A 21,167-nucleotide genomic window follows, 5' to 3' on the forward strand; every position below is an offset into this window, starting at 1 on the left:
TTGTAGTACTGTTATTATAAGCAATGGTCAGCATTTTAGACTTTTTTTGTAAAAGGGCTATTGATTAAGATACACAAATATTTTCTAGATGATTCACTGAAATAAAATGGATCAAATTAAAATAACACTATAAACAATAGTTGAGTACTATTATAAATACTTAAACTAGTTCACAATAAAACAATTTTATGAATAGAGTACTGAATTACTAAATTACTTTGTGACACCAGTGACCAGTACAGAAACACTGTCCTGCTAGATGGCCCCTATGGCCCATTTAATCTATTGCTTTGTTTTCACAATCCAACCAACTGCATAAGAAAGCCGCCCGGAGTCCTCCGGGATTGGGCGGCCTATAAATCTAATAAATTGAATTGAATTGAAAGCAGCTAGTCTTCCAGTGCAGTGGTTAGAATGCAATATTGCAGGCTCATTCTGCTGACTGCCAGCAGTTCGATTCTCAAGGTTGACTCAGCCTTCCATCCTTCCGAGGTCAGTAAAATGAGGATACAGATTGTTGGGGGCAATATGCTGAGACTGTAAACCGCTTAGAGAGGGCTGTAAAAGCACTATGAACCAGTATATACATCTAAGTGCTATTGCTATTGCTACTTTATCTTGCTTTCTCAAAGTCCAAACCTCCTAATACATTTCCAAAGAACCAGCAAATTTTCTATATTCAATATGCACAAAATTCTAGCCTCCTTACTGAGATGTGAATAATAAATTTAAAGCTCTAATGAAACAGGAATTCCCTACCAGAGTGATACAAAATGATCTATGAACCAGTTTGTTTTCCTATTGAAAGTTAATACTGCTATTGGCACAATTTTGATTTTATACATTTGGCTATAAATCCAGTTGTGTTCAATGAAGCGCATTCCTAAGCAAAATTTAAATGGATGCTTTTTCTTAATAGTATTAAATTAAATAGATTGAATGAAATAATACCCATTGAGTTTCTAACATTGCAGCAACTTGTAAAAAACAACAGAAATTCTTTCACTCCACCTCCACTCCTTTTGACAGCTGGCTTAGTATTATATAAATAAAGAACATGGGGTGTCCTATTGGTTGAACCAGACTTTTACTAAAGATAATTAGAATGACCTTCAAATTGTGCTATTCCACTCCTTACTATTGCTCAAGCAAACAATAAATTATTTGAAGTCCTGAATGTAAAAGAAAAGCTGAAGTTTAAAGAATTATTATCTGTTGATAATTCAACATATTTGCTGTTATCAAGTTGTCTTTGCCTTTAAATGGCTATAAAAAGGACCCAGCTAGATAGATCCTAAATTGATAGAATGGATGTCAAATCAGCATGCTCAAAAGAAGTCTTCTAGAGGGGGGGGGGAAGAGTGAATGGAGGATGGGAAGAATAGCACATTGCTGTAGCTGTAGAAAGTAACACTTTATGGATTCCAGCTGCTTGGGGCTCAGGATTTTTTCAGGACAGGTTTAGCTGCAGGATTACACTCTTAGAAATAAGGCAGTGCCAGACAATTTGTGACAGTTGAATGTGTTACATAATTAAAAAGCCATTATCTTCTATGTGGAGATCTCTAATTGAGGCCAGAGTTATAGTTCCTGTGTATCTCTTGTGTGTGAACATAATAGCAAACTGAAACAGTAGTTATTAGTATTTTCTGTGATGGGTTTCCAAGATCTTCAACTTTCAAAATCATAAAAATCATTTTTGACATCTGAAAAGCTAAAACTGGCAAACTCCGTTGAAGTGCATCATATAGGCCATATGTCATGGGTTTTAAATTTTCTGGCATGAAAAGTTCAGATCTGTTCATTGTAAATGTGGAGCTTTCCTTGGAATATTTTCAAGTTGCAATCTGATTTTTAGCACAATTTCCTCAACAGAAGTTTTTTTTTTTAAAAAAATACTAAATGTATGGATCTGTTTATGATTTATTGAATCCTATTCCATTTTTATTTTGTTGATTATTATAAGAAGTTTAATACGGTAGCATTTCTACAGCACAGTTGGCATCTTATATAATATTATATACTCCAGGGTTGTTGTTGTTTTTTAAAAAACTCTAATTAAATGTCTAAGTATTAAAACCAGTGTTTTATTTATTATTTCAAACCGACATAACATACATACTTAACTATCTTTCTCTTAGAACCTATAGCATTTTCAAATAAAAAGTAATAGAATTAGGGGAATTTGTCAAGCAATGAGCAGAATTGGAACGGGAAGAACATGTTTCTGTCCATATATAAGTAGATAAAATAATCTAAAACTTAGGAAAAAAGAACAGGAAAGAGTATTAATAAGAGAGCCAATTCAGTCCTTTAACATATTATTAATTCTAATATGTGTAGAAACATATTTGAGTGTGCTCTATGACCTCTGCAATATTGTTTTCTTTCCACCTATATAAGCAGTCCTCAATTTACAACCATTTGTTTAGTGCCATTTGTTTAGTATTTTGGTCGTCATGATGTAAAAAAGATGTAGAGACTATAGAACAGGGTTGTCAAACTCCCGGCCCATGGGCTGGATGCATCACACACTGGCTATGCCCATTTTAGCGAATGGGAAAAGTCCTGATACGTCATGTGATGCCACCGTGATGACGTGAGTTTGACACCCCTGCTCTAGAAAGAGTGCAGAGAAGAGCAACAAATATGATTAGGAGACTGGAAGCTAAAACATATAAAGAATGGTTGCTGGAATTAGATACGGCCAGTTTAATAAAGAGAAGAACTAGGGGTGACATGATAGCAGTGCTCCGATATCTCAGGGGCTGCAACAAAGAAGAGGGAGTTAAGCTATTCTCCAAAGCACCTGAAGGCAGGAAAAGAGGAGGAGAGAAACAACTAAGGAGAAATTTTCTGACAGTTAGAATAATCAATGCAATGATTTGCCTCCAGAAGTTGTGAATGCTCCAACACTGGAAGTTTTTAAGAAGAGATTGGGCAACCATTTGACTGAAATGGTATAGGTTTTCCTACCTAGCAGGGGGTAGGATTAGAAGATCTCCAAGGTCCTTTCCAACTCTGTGTTCTGTTCTGTTCTACTCTTGTTTGAACAATGGGTCTGAAAATAGTGATTTATGACCATTTTTTTACATTTATTATTATTGCAGTACCCCCATGGTCACATGATTAAAACTCAGACTCTTGGCATGTACCGTATTTTTCGGAGTATAAGACGCACCGGAGTATAAGACGCACTAAGGTTTTGAAAAGGCAATTTTTTAAAAAAAAGTAAGTAGGTAGATAGAGAAATATAGTAGATAGGTAGGGAGAAAGAGAGAGTAGTTAGGGAGAGAGAGAGAGAGAGAGAGAGAGAAAATACAGTAGGTAGGTAGGGAGAGAGAGAGAGTGTGTGTAGGTAGGTAGGGAGAGGGATAGAGAGAGAGAAATAGAAAGAGAGAAAAATACAGTAGATAGGTAGGGAGAAAGAGAGAGTAGGTAGGTAGGTAGGTAGGTAGGTAGGTAGAGAGAAAGAGAGAAATACAGTAGATACGTAGGGAGAGAGAATAGATAGGTAGGTAGGTAGGTAGTTGGAGGGAGGGAGGGAGGGGAGAGAGGGAGAGAGAGAGAGAGAGAGAGAGAGAGGGAGGGAGAAATATAGTAGGTAGGTAGGGGGAGGGAGAGAGAGTTGGTAGGTAGGTAGATGTTTCCAGGTGTATTTATCAATGTGCTGGAAAAGGAAATTGCTGACAATCTGCAGCACCTAAGACTTTCTTTCTACTGGCACAGCACTTGATCAATGTAATTCTCATCAATCAGTTAAAGAGCTTTCCAAAAGGAAAAAAAAAGTTTTTGCATTCTGCAAACCTCCTTAAAAATGACCCATTTTTCATGAAAACGTCTTATACTTCAAAAATACGGTAGTTATTATGGTTGCAGTGTCGCAGGAGCATGTGATGACTTTTTGTGGCCTTCTGACAAGCAAAGTCAATGGGGAGGCCAGATCCACTTAATAACTGAGTTACTACCTTGGGCAAGAAAGGTAAAATGAGCAAATTCAATAACTGTCTTGCTTAGAAATGGAAATTTTGGGCTCAATTGTGGTTGTAAGTTGAGGAGTTTCACTGGTTCTGAAATTGATTTCATCTAGTACTTTGTTATAAGATCAGAACTTTAACATTTTAGAAGAGTCACAGCTTTTTTTAGCTGCCATTGCTTCATGTAGGAAAATAAATCTGATTTTCCTACAGGAAATTTTGACTCAAGCATATTTTCCTTATACTTTTAATTATATTTTATGTTTTTATATTATATTTTTTTACCATGATTCATGGAAATCATAGGGCTATTAGCCTTGATGGTAGTATGATTTATCAATAGCAATAGCACTTAGGGTTATATACCGCTTCATAGTGCTTTTTCAGCCATCTCTGTGGTATACAGAACCAGTACCCCCAACCATCTGGGTCCTCATTTTACCAACCTTGAAAGGATGGAAGGCTGAATCAACCTTGAGCAGGACAGGACTGAACCTCTGGCAGAAGACAGAGTTAGCCTGCAATACTGCATTCTAACCACTGTGCCACCATGGCTCAGTATTGATGCTTTTGAACTTTGGTACTGGAAAACACTCTTAAAAATATTATGGACAGTCAAGAAAGCAATCAATTCACAGTTTTCATTTGAGGCACAAATAATATAGTTCAAATTATAGATGTTGGAAATACTATGTGTAAAGAAGACCTACCCTCATTGGATCAGCCCACAGTGCTGATAAAGATGGAAAGAAAGAAAAAGAGGAGAATGCCAGCCGATAAGGTAGATGAATTCATTCACAGCAGCAATTGATGCATCATTAGAAGATCCAAAGGAACAGATTGAAGACAGATTCTCCTGGAGACAATCTATGCATCCAATAAAAGTTTATAACAACTTGATGGCACACAATCAATAAATCCTTTTCAGGGATGCTTTAATTTTGAACTCATCAAAATTGGAATGTAACCTGTCAAGAATTGTTTGAGTATCTTGTTTGGTTTATTTTATTTACCGTATCTATTTTCTACACTGGCAAACTAGCCTAAATGTCTGTACAATAAAAATCTAAATAGTATTTTATGCTGAGCCTAAACAAACTACAACGGGCTTTATCCACCAATACATATCACAGCTGGTAGTCATACCTCCACAAAATAGTAAACTAGATGAATGGGGAATCACGGTTTACAGTAAATAAACTGTAAACATAACGTATTTGCTCCACTGGGCCTTTCTGCTACCTTGAGCAACTTCAAGATCTCAATGGAAGTGGGGCTCCCATTCAGTCGCATCTATCACAAACCACAGTGATAAGTCAGTTTTTACTCTTAATTTACAAACGTTGGCACAGTAAACCAGAAAACTCTAGCAACGGCCAAGAGGAAGCAAACACGTTATTATTTTAGTTTTTCCACAGTAACTCAAAATTATATGTTTTAATCAGACTTCTTCACACATTTACTTGTTCAATTTACAGTTAGGGTTCCAATATTTTGGCTGAGCAACTACTAACAACTACTAGATATAGAAAATTCCAATTCATTGCAGTCATCTGGCATAGATATTGTAACTCTATTAATAATCCATATCCTGTTCAAGGCACAGTGGACAGACTGGAAGTTGTGTGGAATTAGATGGGGAAGAACCATCTTTGAATAACTCCTACCAAGACCTAGTGACATGGTGATTGGACCTCCCAGATCTGAAGATATTCCAACTTTTGTGGATGGGGCAGTGGGCAATTTGAGGTTGCTTAGATTCACAGGTCATGCTTGATGTGGAAGGCCTTTGTTTAGGGAGTTGTGCCTTTTCCTAGGTTGGGGGGAGGCCTTCACACACTCACTCAGACCCAGGTCACTTTATGGTTGAATGCACTCTACCTGGGCTGCCTTTAAACATCACCCAGAAGCTTCAGCTGGTCCACAATTCAGCGGTGCAGGTAGTATGCCTTAGAATGTAACACCTCTGCTTTGCAAACTGCATTGGTTGCCATTGTAATGGAATGTATAGATGGCTTTGGGGAAACAAGGGAAAGAGACAGCACCTAGGAAACTATCAGACAAGAGATGCAGGAGTTCCAAATGGCTTAACAGTCAGAGAAAGAACTTAGGAAGGGCTTATCTTAATGGGTCAAGCAGTTAAAAGTGGTGAGTGAGAAGTTTGTACTTTCAGACTTGCGAGATTCTGTTAATGTATCCTTACAATAAAGTAGAATTAGTTCATGAAGTCATATGCAGTCAAAGCTCAAACTGCCCAAGGAACTGCTGATTCAGTTTTACAGAGGAATTATTGAGTCTGTCATCTGCACCTCCGTAACTGTCTGGTTTGGTTCTGCAACCCAACAAGAAAGACACAGATTTCAACGGATAATTAGAACTGCAGAAAAAAAACCACAATTACTACCAACCTGCCTTCCATTGAGGACCTGTACACTGCACGAGTCAAAAAGAGGGCTGTGAGAATATTTACAGCCCCTTGCATCCTGGACATAAATTGTTTCAACTCCTACCCTCAAAAAGCTATAGAGCACTGCACATCAGAATTACTAGACACAAGAACAGTTTTTTCCAGAACGCCATCGCTCTGCTAAACAAATAATTCCCTCACCACTGTCAAACCATTCACTAAGGCTGTATTACTATTACTACCATTCTTCTCATCATTCCTATTACACATCTCCTCCCATTTATCACTGTATGACTGTAATTTTGTTGCTTGTATCCTTACAATTTATACTGATTGTTTCCTAGTATGATTTGATTGCTTATTTGTACCCTATGACTATCATTAAGTGTTGTACCTTATGATTTGTGTCAAATGTATCTTGTCTTTTTATGTACACTGATATGCACCAAAGACATATTCCTTGTGTGCCCAATCACACTTGGCCATCCACACTTCTTGGAATAAAGAATTCTATTCTATTCTATTCTATGCCATGCCATGCCATGCCATGCAGTGCCATATTTCCTGTCTGGGTTACCTAGGTGGACTGACAGACAGGTGCAATTCAGGGTGCTAGTCTGCCTATAAAGTCTTACATGGCATAGGACCTAGTTATTTGAAGAACTACCTGTATCCCATTGTTATCTGTCCAGCTGACTCAATCCAGCAGCTGTGGCATACCCTGGGTTCCACTGATTAAACAATACCATCTTTGGGAACCCAGAAGAAGTACCTTACCTCTGGAATGAGGTTCTTCTGAGATATGAATGGTCTCCACCCTGCTGTTGTATCAAAGGGCTCTGAAGACCTGGCTCTTTGCCCAGGCCTTTGGTAAGCACAACTGATGTCCTTTTATTTCCTTGTTCTTGTTCCTGGTTTTCTCAGCCATCTTGGTTCTTTGCTTTGTATTTTTGGTATTACTTTTCTTTTTTAAAAAAAAATATCTTTAGCAATTTGTAAACAACTCAGAGTCAGGCAGCATATAAATGTGATAAATTACTATTATTTCAGGGAGATCTTCCAATGTTTTAGCCCTACAACAACAAATGTGTGTGGAATGTTGGACTGAGACAAACTGATTTGAAGTGAGCTTCTAAGAGGGAAGATGAACTTAGTGCATGAATCTACCTAATGTTATTTCAGCATCTTAAAGGCCTAGAATTTGGTTGATGCCAAACCGAGACCAGATAAACGTCCTATTGTAAATCTTTCTCTGACACTTTGACAACCAATTCCTTCTTTTCTTACTCCACCTGACAATATATGTTTTGCTTATAAGATATTTACTCTTCAGCCTAACTGTATCCTGTTGTTGAAAAAAAAATGAAGGACTTTATGGACATTTTAATCTGTGTCTAATTAACAATATCAAATGCATGTTTTAGTCTTAGCTACAGTGCCAGGAATTTAACAGATGTAGCTGTACTTTGATCTACAACTTCCTTCACTATCAAGAGTACCCACTCATTTCTCATTAAAACATTCTTCCAACAATTCCCATAGCTGCTTCTCTTTGCAGGACCCCATTATTACTAACATCTACTTTTCCTATATACTCACCAGTAAATATTTAGTATTTAAAAAAAACATTCTTATTGAAAAAGGCAACCCTCAGAGAATGAAGTTTTGCCCAGGAGGCTTCAGAATAAAACTAACGGCTGTATTTTGCTCTGAGTCAAAAGAAAACGGTCATGATTCCTGCCCCTTTCAGCTATCTCTGAAATGGCTCTGATGCAGAGTAACTCTATATTCAGAGGAGAGGAAGGAAAACAAATGAACATGAGACAAACTAAAGTCTGTTTGATATAATTATTTGTGCGCAAGAGTCCAACTTAAAAAACAACAACAATTAAATCAAACTACAGATTTCCGCAGTTTACTATTGCCCTTCAGCTGTTTTAGATCACAATTTTGCTAGCCATACTGATTGGGGCTGATGAGAGCTTAAATCTTGCCATAGAGTTTCATCCAGAATGAGTCACTCATGCAAACTATTCCAGTCAGTCCAACTGGAACAAAGATTCACCAGCGAGCCAGAAAATAATTTCTTTTTTGACAAAATAACCTTTTAGCATGTTATCAAGCAGCAAATAAACTGCTATGTTTACAGCAGAGGTTTTCTAATATGTTTTCTTTATTTATATTGCAGGATGACTTATTAAGGTTGGGTGGGGACAGATAAATGACAGAAGCCTTTTCAATGTGGTTTGGATTTTCTCACATTGTGTATAGTGGTGGGATTAAAAAATATATATTACTGGTTCTGTGGGCATAGCTTGGTGGGCATGGCTTGGTGGGAGTGGCAGGGGAGGATACTGTAAAATCTCCATTCCCTCCCCACTCCAGGGAAAGGTTACTACAAAATCCCCATTTCCTCCCCATCAGCTGGGACTTGGGAAGCAGACAATAGATGGGGACGGGGCCAGTCAGAGGTAGTATTTACCGTTTCTCCGAACTACTCAAAATCTCCGCTACTGGTTCTCCAGAACTGGTCAGAACCTGCCGAATACTACCTCTGATTGTGCAGCAGCACGGAAGGGTAGAATTTGCCACCAATTTAGCAAAGAAAGTGCCTTTTAGTATGGGGATACTGTAGTCTTATATGTCAGCGGTCCATAACCTTTTTGGCTTGGTGGACCAATGGAAAAGGTGGCGTCAGTGGCGGGAAAGAGGGGATGGTTTTGGATGTACTGCTTTTACAAAAGTGGCTTTGTAGGCACAAGTGTGTGGATGCTCATCCACCACTTCTGCAGCCCAGGGGCTGGGAGCCCCATTATATGTGATCCAGTTATATTTATATTCATCAGAAGAGGAAATAAACGATGCAATCATCAATTTCTTTCTAAAATACAGTTGCTAGCTAACTAGCCTCATCCATTTTAATGAGGTCATGATATCACTGGGCTTTTCTCAGGCTCTGAAGGAAGATAAAAGTAAAAAAAAAACATGTTGCCTACTCTTGGCTTAAGTTCTTTGTTTAGGAAAGTTTGCATTTTACAAGCAAACTGAAGAAGACCTCTTGCTCACAGGATATTTGGCTAAAAATTTCTAACTTTAATTTCACTATATACTAAGATGGAAATCTGAGACAAAATGATTTGTGTTTAGAAATGAACATCAGCCTTAGCCGAATAGCTGTGGTTTGTACACCACTATTCTCACAATATTTTTATCTAGCTGAAGGGGAAATGATATTTAACTTATGTCTTAATCAGCTTCAGGAATAAATATATAGGAAATATTACATATTGCATCATCCAAGATAAATTTTTATTATTTTGTTATTATTATCTGAAGCTTACAGAGATTGAGGAAATGATTCTGATATCAGTTTATGGCTTCTCCTGAATATCTGATGGTACACAGCATTTATGAGGCCTGCATATCTAGAATTCACAAAATATAGTGCACTAATACCTATAAAATTTAGACTGAGATAAGAGCTGATAAAAGGAACTCAATTATTTGAATCCAGGTCCTCTCAGTCTCCAACACATTAATCATATATGCCAGAAGCACACAAATCCTATTAACCATGTATTAATAGGATAAAAATGCAGGTAGCACAAAGTCTCAAGTCTCACTGAGGCATGTCCCCAATCAAAATGAAATATATTTCATTGAAATATTGCAACTGCCTCATTGTGCACACCATTCAAGCCTAACACTTATATATCCCTTCTTTTTTTGATACTTTCTCAGGAAGTTGGCTGAATTCTTTATCAATTAAATCATATGAAAACACATAATCTTGCAAAGGAAATAAACAGGCCCTGCTTTCTTGTTTTAAGAGCTAAGTTATTGGAGTTATTTTCTAAAGGAGAATTGCGTTCAGGTATTTAACTTTTACCTTACAGTACAGTATAACTCACACCTGCATAAGGAATACTTTTAGAGTTGCTATTAAATCCAGTACCTCATCACTCTTTTAACCTCAATACTTTCTCAATTCCCTACAAAAAAAATTGTGTTCCAATATTTGAGGGCTACCACAAAGATTGGGATGGATGGGCTGTCAACCTATTTTCAAAGCATCAGAATGCAAGGTAAAAAACAATGGATGGAAACTAATCAAGGAGAGAAGCAACCGAGAACTAAGGAGAAATTTCCTAATGGTGAGAACGGTTAACCAGTGGAATGCCTTGACTACAGAAGTATTGTGTGCCCTGTGACTGAAGGCTTTTAAGAAGAGACTGGACAGCATCTTGTCTGAAATGGAATAGGATGCGCTGCTTAAGCAGGAGTTTGGAATAGAAGTCTCTAAGGTCCCTTCAAACTCTGTTAACTACATTTCTATTTTCCTGGGAGGTGCCAGGACTGAAAGAAAATACACCTTGCCCGAAGACCAAGGACCATTGACCAACATCAACCTAAGGACCAAGGGCCATTAGAAAATTGTATGTCTTCCATCTCCCGACAAAGGAGATTAGCCTTGCCCCACATATTCAACTACTGAAGATGCACCTGCAAAAGATTTGTTTCTCTTCTCTTATTTTCTAAAGAACATCCATGTCCAGCTTTCCATCACTCTAGGATTCATCAGCTAAAAAGATGTTCCCTCTAGTCCCATACAGTCTGCTCAGGAAACTAACAATCACTCATTGCAATCTATTTCAAGAGTGAGAAATCTTTATTTTCTAGGAACTTTCAATCTGCAGAGAAGGGGAAGGGAACTAATAGTTGTAGCTGAGGGACACAGATTCTTCACTTGTCACCAACTGTAAAATACTTAGAAATCAATTTCTCATAATATGTGTTTCAATAAAGTAAAATATCCTACCAGATTCCTTCTTGTTTGCCTTTCCACCATCTCTGCTTTTTTTCAAAACTGCTTTTAACATTTTAGCACTGTTCTTTTTCCTAAAACAGAACACAGGATATAATAATCTTACATGACTGCACATGGAGATAATACCAGTGTATTTAATTTTTGCACATTGCATGCAAATAAACAAACATAATAATTCAAAACATGTTGAGGGCATACTTTTATTTTTAAACAATCATGTTATATTAGTGAACCAAATACTGAAGGTAAAAAAGAATGTTTTAACAGTAAAAGCAAGTGGCCAGGGGTTTATTGTCTCGTTATAAAGAAAAACAGCACACAACATTCTCTACATTCCACATATAATTAAGGTTAGAAGGCTAAACCTGGATATGTTACCATTAGGCACTTGGGCACAAGCATGTCTGGTTTTTGACCGGAGTTCATCAAGCGGGGAAATAATCTGTACCATTACACTGTCTACTATAAATGGAGGGAAGTCTAGGGAAGATAAGCATCCTTGAAAGAACATTCCTCAGTATGTTTTAAAACTCCTCTATATAAATAGATACAAAATGAAGTCTGAATTGTAGAAGTAGAAGAACTAGAGGTTTCCAAGTATTTCCTGAACTTCAATCCACAACATCCCTGACCATTGACCATGCTTTCTGAAATATAAGGGGTTCTAGCTAGCAACATCTGGACGACTATCGGTTCCACGTCCTTGAAGGCCACTTTAAATGTTCCAGATGCCCTATAGATGATACTTTTTTAAAGGTGGGATTTTTAGTGTAACACTTTCTAGGAGTATTTCTCCCCCCTTTCTTAACAACTTATATGTTAGGTAACAAGCTTGGTGCGAGACTTTTGCACTGAAGGTAAAAAGATGCTTCAAAATGCACAGGAGCACAAAAACAGAAGCTTTCTTCAACCCGTTCAATTAAATACATCTATTTTCTTGGATGGTGTGGCACCTGTGAACAGCAGCTGTATGATTCCTGAAAAGGAAAGGCTGCTTTTTGGCGTTGCAAATAAATGCTACATTCATACATCCCTGGGTTTTAAACTACATTTTTGTTTTCAGACCTGTGTGTATGAAATATACTAGTATTTTGGCATCTTGGACATGTTTATTTCATTTAAAAGTGCCAACTTTTTATTAAACACAAGTTTTATTAAACACGCTTTTATGGCCGCCCAATTCATACATGGGTGGCTTACAATCCTGTTTAAAAACTCCATAGGGTATAGCCCCAATCCTTCCTGCCTGCACCTTCATCAAAAGTAGAAATATCTAATCATCTTGCCAGTATGTCCCACTAATATTCCTATTTTCACAGAAATCTAATAGTACCATCTAAAATGAATGCAATATAGTACTTCTGATTTCAAGGAGACCATCTCTCATCAAAAGAATTAGGAAGATATATTTAATCACAAAGTAGCTAAGACAATTAAGCTTTCCCACCTGAGGACCGGACAAAATGTTCTTATGCAACAAATGCCAACCAACTCTCCAGTGGTAGAATATCTACTACAATATTTTTTATGACTATCTAGTGCCAAAAAGTCATTATTGCTTCAGTTTTGAGGTTTCTCTCTACTCCTGCCTTTTTCGTAGAATTACCTATAACATCTGGTTCCATGATGTGAAACTATTTAGCATAATTATAGAATTTGATTATTATCCGGATAAAATTATAATCACCATCATGAAAGCACTTTTTTACTAAATGTAATGCATATAAATTGCAACTGCATTAAATTTTATGTCTTCTTTATGAATAGGTGTGGAGAAAAATCCTTGTCCTTACAGTTATACAGAAGAGTTGCATTAAATGGAAGAACAGTGTCCATTTTTTAAATTTGAAATTTTGTGTAGTAAATAAGAAAATGACTTATCATGAAATAGATACTTTTGGCATGAAATGAAATTTACCCTTATCAAAGGAACATGCATTTTATGAACTATAGTATAGTTCATGAAAGTTTATACCACAAAGTGTTTGACTACATTAAAACTCTATGACTAGACCTGATTTTTTTAAATTTGAGATATTTAGTAGAGGGGAAATGGCTACACAATGTTGTTAATTGCTTTTCTCTGTAGAAATAAAACCACCTGAGCTTGTGGTGTAGTATCAATGCCTTTCTATTTGGATAAAATCCCAGGGATGGGAATGAGGGCATTGAAAGAAAAAACTCTAAATATAATTATTTTCATTTTCTTTATTTTGTACAGTATTATTCACTTATGAATTGTCCAGTAATCTGCAAGAAATAAAAGTAAGTTATCACCATATAGCCGTGAGGCGAACCTGTGACACACAAAGCCCTCTCTGTGGGCACATGAGCCGTCACCCAGCTTAGCTCCACGGCACACGTGTGCGTGCCTCCCACCAGCCAGCTGATTTCTGGGTCTCTGCTGCACATGCAGGAGACACATGCGCACATGCGCAGGGGGAAGGAGCACAGGGGGTGCGGTACACCACCACCACCACCACCGACCTACATTTTTGGTGCCAGGAGGCTTCAGCAAGGGCCTCTGGAGTCCAGGAAATGCTGTTATCACCTCCCTGGAGGCTGGAAGAAAGCCTGAAGGAGGTCGAAAAATGAGCCTCCAGGAAGTTCCAGAACTCCGGAAATGGACCTGTGGTGCAGGAGGCCGAGTAGGCTGCACGGAGGTGGTGGTGTCACACGCGCATTGTATTGTGGGCACATACACACGTACAATTTTGGCACACGAGGAAAAAAGGGTTAGCCATCACTGCCATATACTTTCCAAACAAAGCTGATACCTCTTTTCTGGATATGTCATTTTTCTTGTCAACACTGAGGAACAGTATTACTCTTTCTTTAAGTGAGGCCAAGACATGTTTTTAATACAAAAGCCTTTTCCTTTGTGACTATTTTGCAACTGAATACAATATGTTCTTTATATATTCTTTAATGTATTTTTAAAAAATGTTCATGGCTACAACTTATAAAAGAGGGACAAATTATTCCATGTGGTGGAGTCCATATGTTTTCTGCTCAAAGTATCAGCAGACTTCTTTGATGTTTTCAGAGCCCTACAGCTGTGCAAGTAGTGCAAGATCATGAGACGGCTGTGATTTACATCTCTAACATTCCAGCCAAAACTACTAGGAGCCTCCATTGTTGCTACTTCCTCTTGCAAACACCAGATTCTTAATCTCATTGTTCTCTTTTCCACTCTCCTGAACAACATTTTAGAACAGCATGGTTCTAATTTTAGGCAGCACCCCAAGGCCTTTTTCCAACATTTCAAGTCACTTTTTTGCATTTCCCACATTTATAATCTGAATTCAATTCAATACTTAGAATAGCCAGATCACATTTGGTATTTTTTAAATAACTTTTTCAGCTTCCTAACTCATGTGAATCTTGTTGAGCAGTCTTTAATGTCACCTTTGAAAAGCATCCAATTGTTTCTATTCGCACTGCAAAATTGTGCTTTGGGAATATGGCACAATCTTAGATTTGCCAATCATGTTTTTCTTAAACTTCTATTGTATTTATAAGTGTCTAATGGACAATCCTTCCATAAGAATTATATTACATTTCGAGAGGATTATATGGATACTAGTGATGCAACTTCATATATGGATACTAGTGGTATGCAACTTCATATATGGTTGAATGGAAGTTCTAACCCCAGTGAAAACAGTATCTTCTACACTGATTTCATAACAAATACTCAAGCATCGGGTAGTTTTTTACTTTGCAAAATATTAGTGATCTGCACACCTCTGAACTAGAAATTATGAACACATGGCAAACTGATCCTTTTTTTCCATGTTGCCCTTGCCAATGTTCAATTCCAATATATTTCTTTCAGCCACAAGTCACATTAAGAATTTTTTTTTAGAAATTGGAAAAAGTACAGTATAATAATATGTAATTAGTAGGTCAAAGCCATGGGATCACATTCCACAAATTCTGCCAATGTATTTCATAGCAGTTTGAAAAACAGCATCAGGCATTATTTCTTAAGTCTTCTCTTAGGTTATGTATTAGGAAACAAAAAAAGGGAAATTAAAAGTGATTTGCATGTTAAAGATTTTTCCCCTTCCAGTTATTGATCTAAAATGTGGGGGAGGAGAAATGAGAGGTCTGAAATAATGTAGACTTCATGAATATTAAAACCTTCAATCATTGTATCCAAAAATAAATGGAATGCCTTATGTTCTGACAAGAAAACAAGTCCTAATGTCTGGAAAAATAGAATAGGAACAAAGCAATTAGATTTGCAATTGCACATTAAATATAATCTCAAGCAGGTATATAGAATATTATTTTCTATTAATTTATCACAGATCCTAAATTGTAGGCATGATCAATGAACTCTACTAGTAGGAAAATCTTTGGCAATAAGTAGCATCTATGTTAAGGGTATTTTAAAACCGAACAGAGTGGTGATTTAACTAGCATGGAAATATTAACCGATCTACTGTAAAATCAGGACATGTGGTGAATAATTAATTGGTATTCTATGCAGTGCACAGACTTGGAAGGTGACTTTGAAATATCAGGGAATGGCTTAGCGCAAAGTATTGAAAAAGATGCCCAAACAAAAGAAAGCTGGCAAAGAAGACTTTTAGCAAAGCTGAATCTTTCATAGCAATCCCTTAAAATTAGATGTTATCTTTTCTCCTCCCCAGGCTTTCGTCCTTTCTCACTGATTCATTTCACATGTTTGCTGGGTGGGGAATTTTTAGAAAAATCTGGAAGCAAGCAGGGAAACTTCATGGATGTTTTCCTCAATGTTGATGGAAGTCTTTATCTTAAGTTTCCATCGGTTGAAAAAAACATCCATGAAATTTCTCTGCCTTCTTCCAGAATACCACCATCTTCTTACTTTACACAAATTTTCAAGAGTTACCCTATCATAAATCCTTGGCTTCATCTTATTCTTTGCGTGTAGTCTTCTCAAAGTAAGTTGCATATATGTATTCTGTCAATAAGCACAAACAGAACTAGATGTGCAGTCTTTGAGCCTCTAGAGGACCCAGAGTGTGTTCATGCTCTTTGGCCATGAAAATCGAGAGTAATTAAAATTTATTCTCAATTTTCATGGTCAAAAGAGCAGTGTGACTTTCTCCATCCCACGTCAGCCAAAAGAGGTTGAAGTCACACACAGCATTGTAAAGCAGTATATTAAATAATATTCAGTCATTAGAAAACACACACACACACACACACACACACACACACACACACACACACACATATATATTCGCTGATAACGGATAAGAGCCTGTGGCCTAATGGCTAAGATCTCTGCCTAGTGTGCAATATAGCCCAGGTTCAAATCCCAGTAAGGGTATGGCTAGCTGATGAGATCTATACTGAAATAGAAAATAGATCTACTTGAAATAGATCTATACTAGTCTCCCTTTATTTATTTATCAGCACAAATAAAAAAAAACATATATATATATATATATATATATATATATATATACACACACACACACACACACACACACACACACACATCAGTGACGTGCAGTGACGTGCACAGCTTCACCACTGTCATCATGAAAAGGAAAATGGCGAGTGCTGAGGTGAGGCTAGCTAGCTGCTGCCTCACCGTGAATGACTGCCTAACTGTTTAAAAAAGCCTCTAAAAAAGTGCCCTCTGCTATGAGGCAGGAGAACTGTGTGCCTCATCTAGTCTAGTCTGCCTTCTAAGGCGTTTTATGATCGCTCGAGCAGAGTTAAGCGAGGGTTAAAAGCCTAAAAAAAATCCTGAGGCAGGTGAGGCATGCAGTTCTTCTGCCTCATAGTAGAGGGCGCTCGTTCTTCCTGTGACTCAACGCTACCTCTCTTCCCTTTTTCTTCCCTTCTCACTTGAAATACAGTGACAATAAAGGGGGAGCGCAGAGATGTATCTTCATCTCCTCATTGATTTCTCTTTTTACAGGATGAGCCAGCTTCCTGCTTCTTTTATTTTCTGGAGGTCTCACTTCTTTCTCCATTTCTGCCATTTTTTATTTTATTTTATTGTTTGGTGTGTGTGCGTGTGTGGCGCGCACGTGCGTGTGTATCTATTTTGGTGGAGATGAAATGGCTGCTGGTATTATTTGGGAAAAAGTTTTCGGAGGAAGGTTGTGGAGAGGAAGGGAGGGAGGACGGGAGTGGCTTTTAGTGCTGATTTGTTTCCCTCTCTTTTCTCTCTCTCATTCTCTCCCTTCAGTTCTCTTTCATTTCTCTCTCCCTTCCCCCTTCTCTCTTTAATTTGTTTCCCTCTCTTTTCCCTCTCTCCCATTCTCTCCTTCAAGCTCTCTTTCATTTCTCTCCATCTCTCTCTCTTTCTCCCTTTTCTCTTTCATCTCTTCCTTGCACGTGCAAGCAAAATACCCCAGGATCACGGTGGCAGGGACAGCAACTCCTTCCGCTGCATTGCGGAGAAGAGCCACGCTGTGCAGTAGACTCCTTAGCGCTAGACTCAGGTCAGCGTGAGAGCCGTGGTCCCCTTCATGTTGGCTCAGGAAGGAGGGAAATGGGACTGCAGCTCGCGCTGACCTGAATCTAGCTCTAAGGAGTCTCCTGCACAGCATGGCTCTTCTCCGCAGCACAGCCAGGTATTCACTTCTCAGTGGTGGCAGGGGAAGGAGTGGCTGTCCCTGCCGCCATGATCCCGGCCCAGAAAAGTATTTTGCTTGCACGTGCAAGGAAGAGTTGAAAAGAAAAGGGGAGAAAGAGAGAGAGAGAGAAAGAGAGAGGGAGTGAGAGAGCAATGAAAGAGAGCTGGAAGGAGAGAATGGGAGAGAGGGAAAAGAGAGGGAAACAAATTAGAGAGAGAAGGGGAGAGGGAGAGAGAAATGAAAGAGCTGAAGGGAGAGAATGAGAGAGAGAGAAAAGAGAGGGAAACAAATCAGGGAAAGAAAGGAAGAGAAAAGAAAGAAAGAAGAATAGAAAGAAAGAAAAAAGAAAGAAAGAAAAAAGAAAGAAAGAAAATAGAAACTTTCTCAGACCTATGGCGAAAGCAATGGCAAGCTAGAACTCTTGCCAAGAAAACTGTAGTTTGCCAGAAGGCACAAATTGGAGGCAAGTCTGATTTTTTAAAAAGAAAATAACAGAGATGGCAAAAAAATGCATCTGAAAATAAGATTATTTATAATTTTGGGTAACGTATTATATTGTCAAACTCAAAAAGTTTTTGATACTTAATTGTTGTCGTCATCATCATCATCATCATCATCATCATCATCATCTCTCTCTCTCTCTCTCCTCCCCCCCTTGGAGGGACTGTCGTCCCTTATGGAAAACACAACAAGGAACTCCTTGGCTCCTTGCTCCCACCCCATCTCTTTTTTTTGTTGTGGTTGGCCACTGGTGGTCACCACATATGCTCCTCGGCGATACACTCTTGCCCGCCACCCCTTCGAAATGCGCAAGGACGGGACAAAGCGGCGCAGATCCTTTTATTAAAACCCCCTGTATTACAAAGGCATTTTAATAAAAAGATTGTGATGACGTCAGTGCCTCATCAGCCATAAACCTCACCGCACGTCACTGACACATACATACATACATATACATACATACATACATACATACATACATACATACATATTTACACTTACACACACTCTCTCTGATACTAGCACAATGAATCATTTGAAGATATATAGGGAAACTTGCCTAGGGACCAGTAATCAGCATAAAACTGCTAGCATAGCTTTTTTAAACAAGTCTATCAGAAAAAAAGGCCGTCTTGTTGACAATAAACACTATTTTTCATCAAATTAACTGCTTCCTGAACGTCCACAAGGAATTCAACTCTAACAGGTTTTAGCAGGACAGGCATGATTATTAGCAATCATAAGTCTTCTACGTCTATGCAATTATTTATACTGTTCTTCATAATTGCTTTTAGTCATGCACATATCCCAAACCTGCATCACCATAAAAACCTGCTTTTGAAAGAAAAATCATTCTGAAAAGTGAGGTGCCTATGTTTGTTCATTCATATATATTAACTCCTTTGACTGAAGCTGAATCCTAGATGTACACGGCTAGTCCTCAATTTGCAACCATTCATTTAATGACCGTTTGAAGTTACAACAGCACTGAATAAAATGACCTATGACTGATTTTTCACACTTATTTACAACTGTTGCCAGTATCCCTATGGTCATGTGCTTACCAACTGGCATGCATGCATTCCAGCCTGCCTCCGACAAGCAAAATCAACGGGGAAGCCAGATACACCTAATGACATGATCCACTTAACAACTGCAGTGATTTGCTTAAGAACTGTGGCAAAAAGATCATAAAATAGGGCAAAACTCACTTAACAAGTGCCTTGCTTAAGCACAGAAAAGTTGGCCTCTGTTGTAGTCGTAGATCAAGGACTACCTATAGGTCCATGTAGTTTTCCTGAAAACAATAGGGACGTAGTTTGCCGCTGTCTTCTTCTGAGTCATTCTGGTGATTAGAACAGAGGATCCTGGGATGGGATAAAAAGGGGAGAGGGGGAGGTATCCTCAGCAGTTTGTGTTCTGCTGCTTTATAATGTGCAAACCTTTTGACACAGTTCAGAAGAGATGCTTCAGAACATGTGGAAGTGTGTGCAGAGCTCTTGTCTTCCTCCCCACAGTAGCTGTACAATCCTGAAAACAGGCCCACCTGCTTCACCGAGCTGCAAACAGTTGCCACAATTATTTTCCTGTACCTTTGGCAAAGCAACTCTGAAACACTGCACACATTGTGGCTGGCTATGCCTTCTATAGCAGCCATTGAGTTTGGATGCTGTGAGCTCTCAAGTCGGTGCTGACTCTTGGCAACTCCTGGCAACTGCCTGGACAGGATTTTTTGGCACGATTTCAGAAGTGGTTGGCTAGAGTGAATGGCCCAAGGTCACCCAGCTGGCTTTGTGTCTAAGGTGGAACTAGAACTCAAAATCTCATTTCTAGGCTGCTGCTTTTACCATTACACCAAACTGGCTCACTCCAGATCAGGGGTGTCAAACATGCAGCCCGCGGGCCAGATGCATCACACATGGGCCATGCCCACGCCCGGTTTAGTGAAGGGGAAAAAGTCACGATATGTCATGTGATACCACCGTGACGCTGTGAGTTTGACACCCCTGCTCTAGATGCTCATTACATAAACTCAATCTTTTAAATGCATAACTTTTTCCAGAAAATATGGAGAGCCCCATGTATTAACATGCAAAGCAATGCAATTCATAGGTAGAAACAGAATATTGTGGATTCATTCCACTTCTCATCCCCATTTTTATAACCCAATTGCCAATTGTAAAAGGAGCCAAATGGCACATTTTGTAAGTTTTTATCTTAGAAAAAATTATCAGTGTAAGGGAGGTGAGGGATTTTTTTTTTGTTCTGTTTCATATCTGTGTTTGCTCTAATACTGAACAACTAAATTTCCTACCATTACGTTAATGCCCAGAGAAACTTGTGCTGTTGGCCTCTTTTCTCACTGACTTTACCAAGAAAACACTGACAACATGCCAGAACAGCAGTTAAACATTAAACATTCATACTAACTCCAGCAAAGCAAAAGTTATAAACATCATTGGAAGAATTTAAGGAAGTTTTGGAGGGGGGGGGGGGGAGGCAGGACACAAAAACATATAAAAGTGAAAACCTTTCCTTCCAGAACAGCTGTGTTTTGGCTTACCAAACTGGTTTTCAAAAGTTTAAACCGGGGAAGTCTAGTAAAGTCTATGAAGCAAACAAACACAAAAGAACCATGCTTAAGATAACATTACACGCTTCTGAAATTCTTCAATATATGCTGCACCTTTTAAACCCTCCTTTGTCACAACTCTCCTATCTCCTCCCATGGGATCAGGGAATCTCCTGGTTCTTGTAATACCTAGTCTCTGCAGGAGGGACTTTAAACAATGATTCCCACCCACCATGTCAATACAACAATGTAGGTTTCTCATATGAGTGTATACTGTAGCTTAAATCTCAAC

General features: G+C 38.4%; 1 protein-coding gene across 4 annotated transcripts in view; it reads right to left on the bottom strand.

The window, feature by feature from the left end:
* Window positions 1–21,167, bottom strand: part of TANC1 (tetratricopeptide repeat, ankyrin repeat and coiled-coil containing 1) — a 158,451-nt gene that overhangs the window by 84,700 nt on the left and 52,584 nt on the right. For 3 of the 4 annotated variants that reach the window (XM_032210987.1, XM_032210978.1, XM_032210972.1), the window contains one exon: window positions 11,204–11,283. The exons of the other annotated variant lie outside the window; for it this stretch is intronic. In XM_032210987.1, the coding sequence (XP_032066878.1) occupies window positions 11,204–11,264 (61 nt within the window). In that variant the 5' untranslated portion in view covers window positions 11,265–11,283. The remainder of the gene's footprint in view (window positions 1–11,203; window positions 11,284–21,167) is intronic. 4 annotated transcript variants of the gene reach the window in all.

This window comes from Thamnophis elegans, chromosome 1 (assembly GCF_009769535.1).
Source record: "Thamnophis elegans isolate rThaEle1 chromosome 1, rThaEle1.pri, whole genome shotgun sequence".
In the NCBI taxonomy this organism is placed as follows: domain Eukaryota; kingdom Metazoa; phylum Chordata; class Lepidosauria; order Squamata; family Colubridae; genus Thamnophis; species Thamnophis elegans.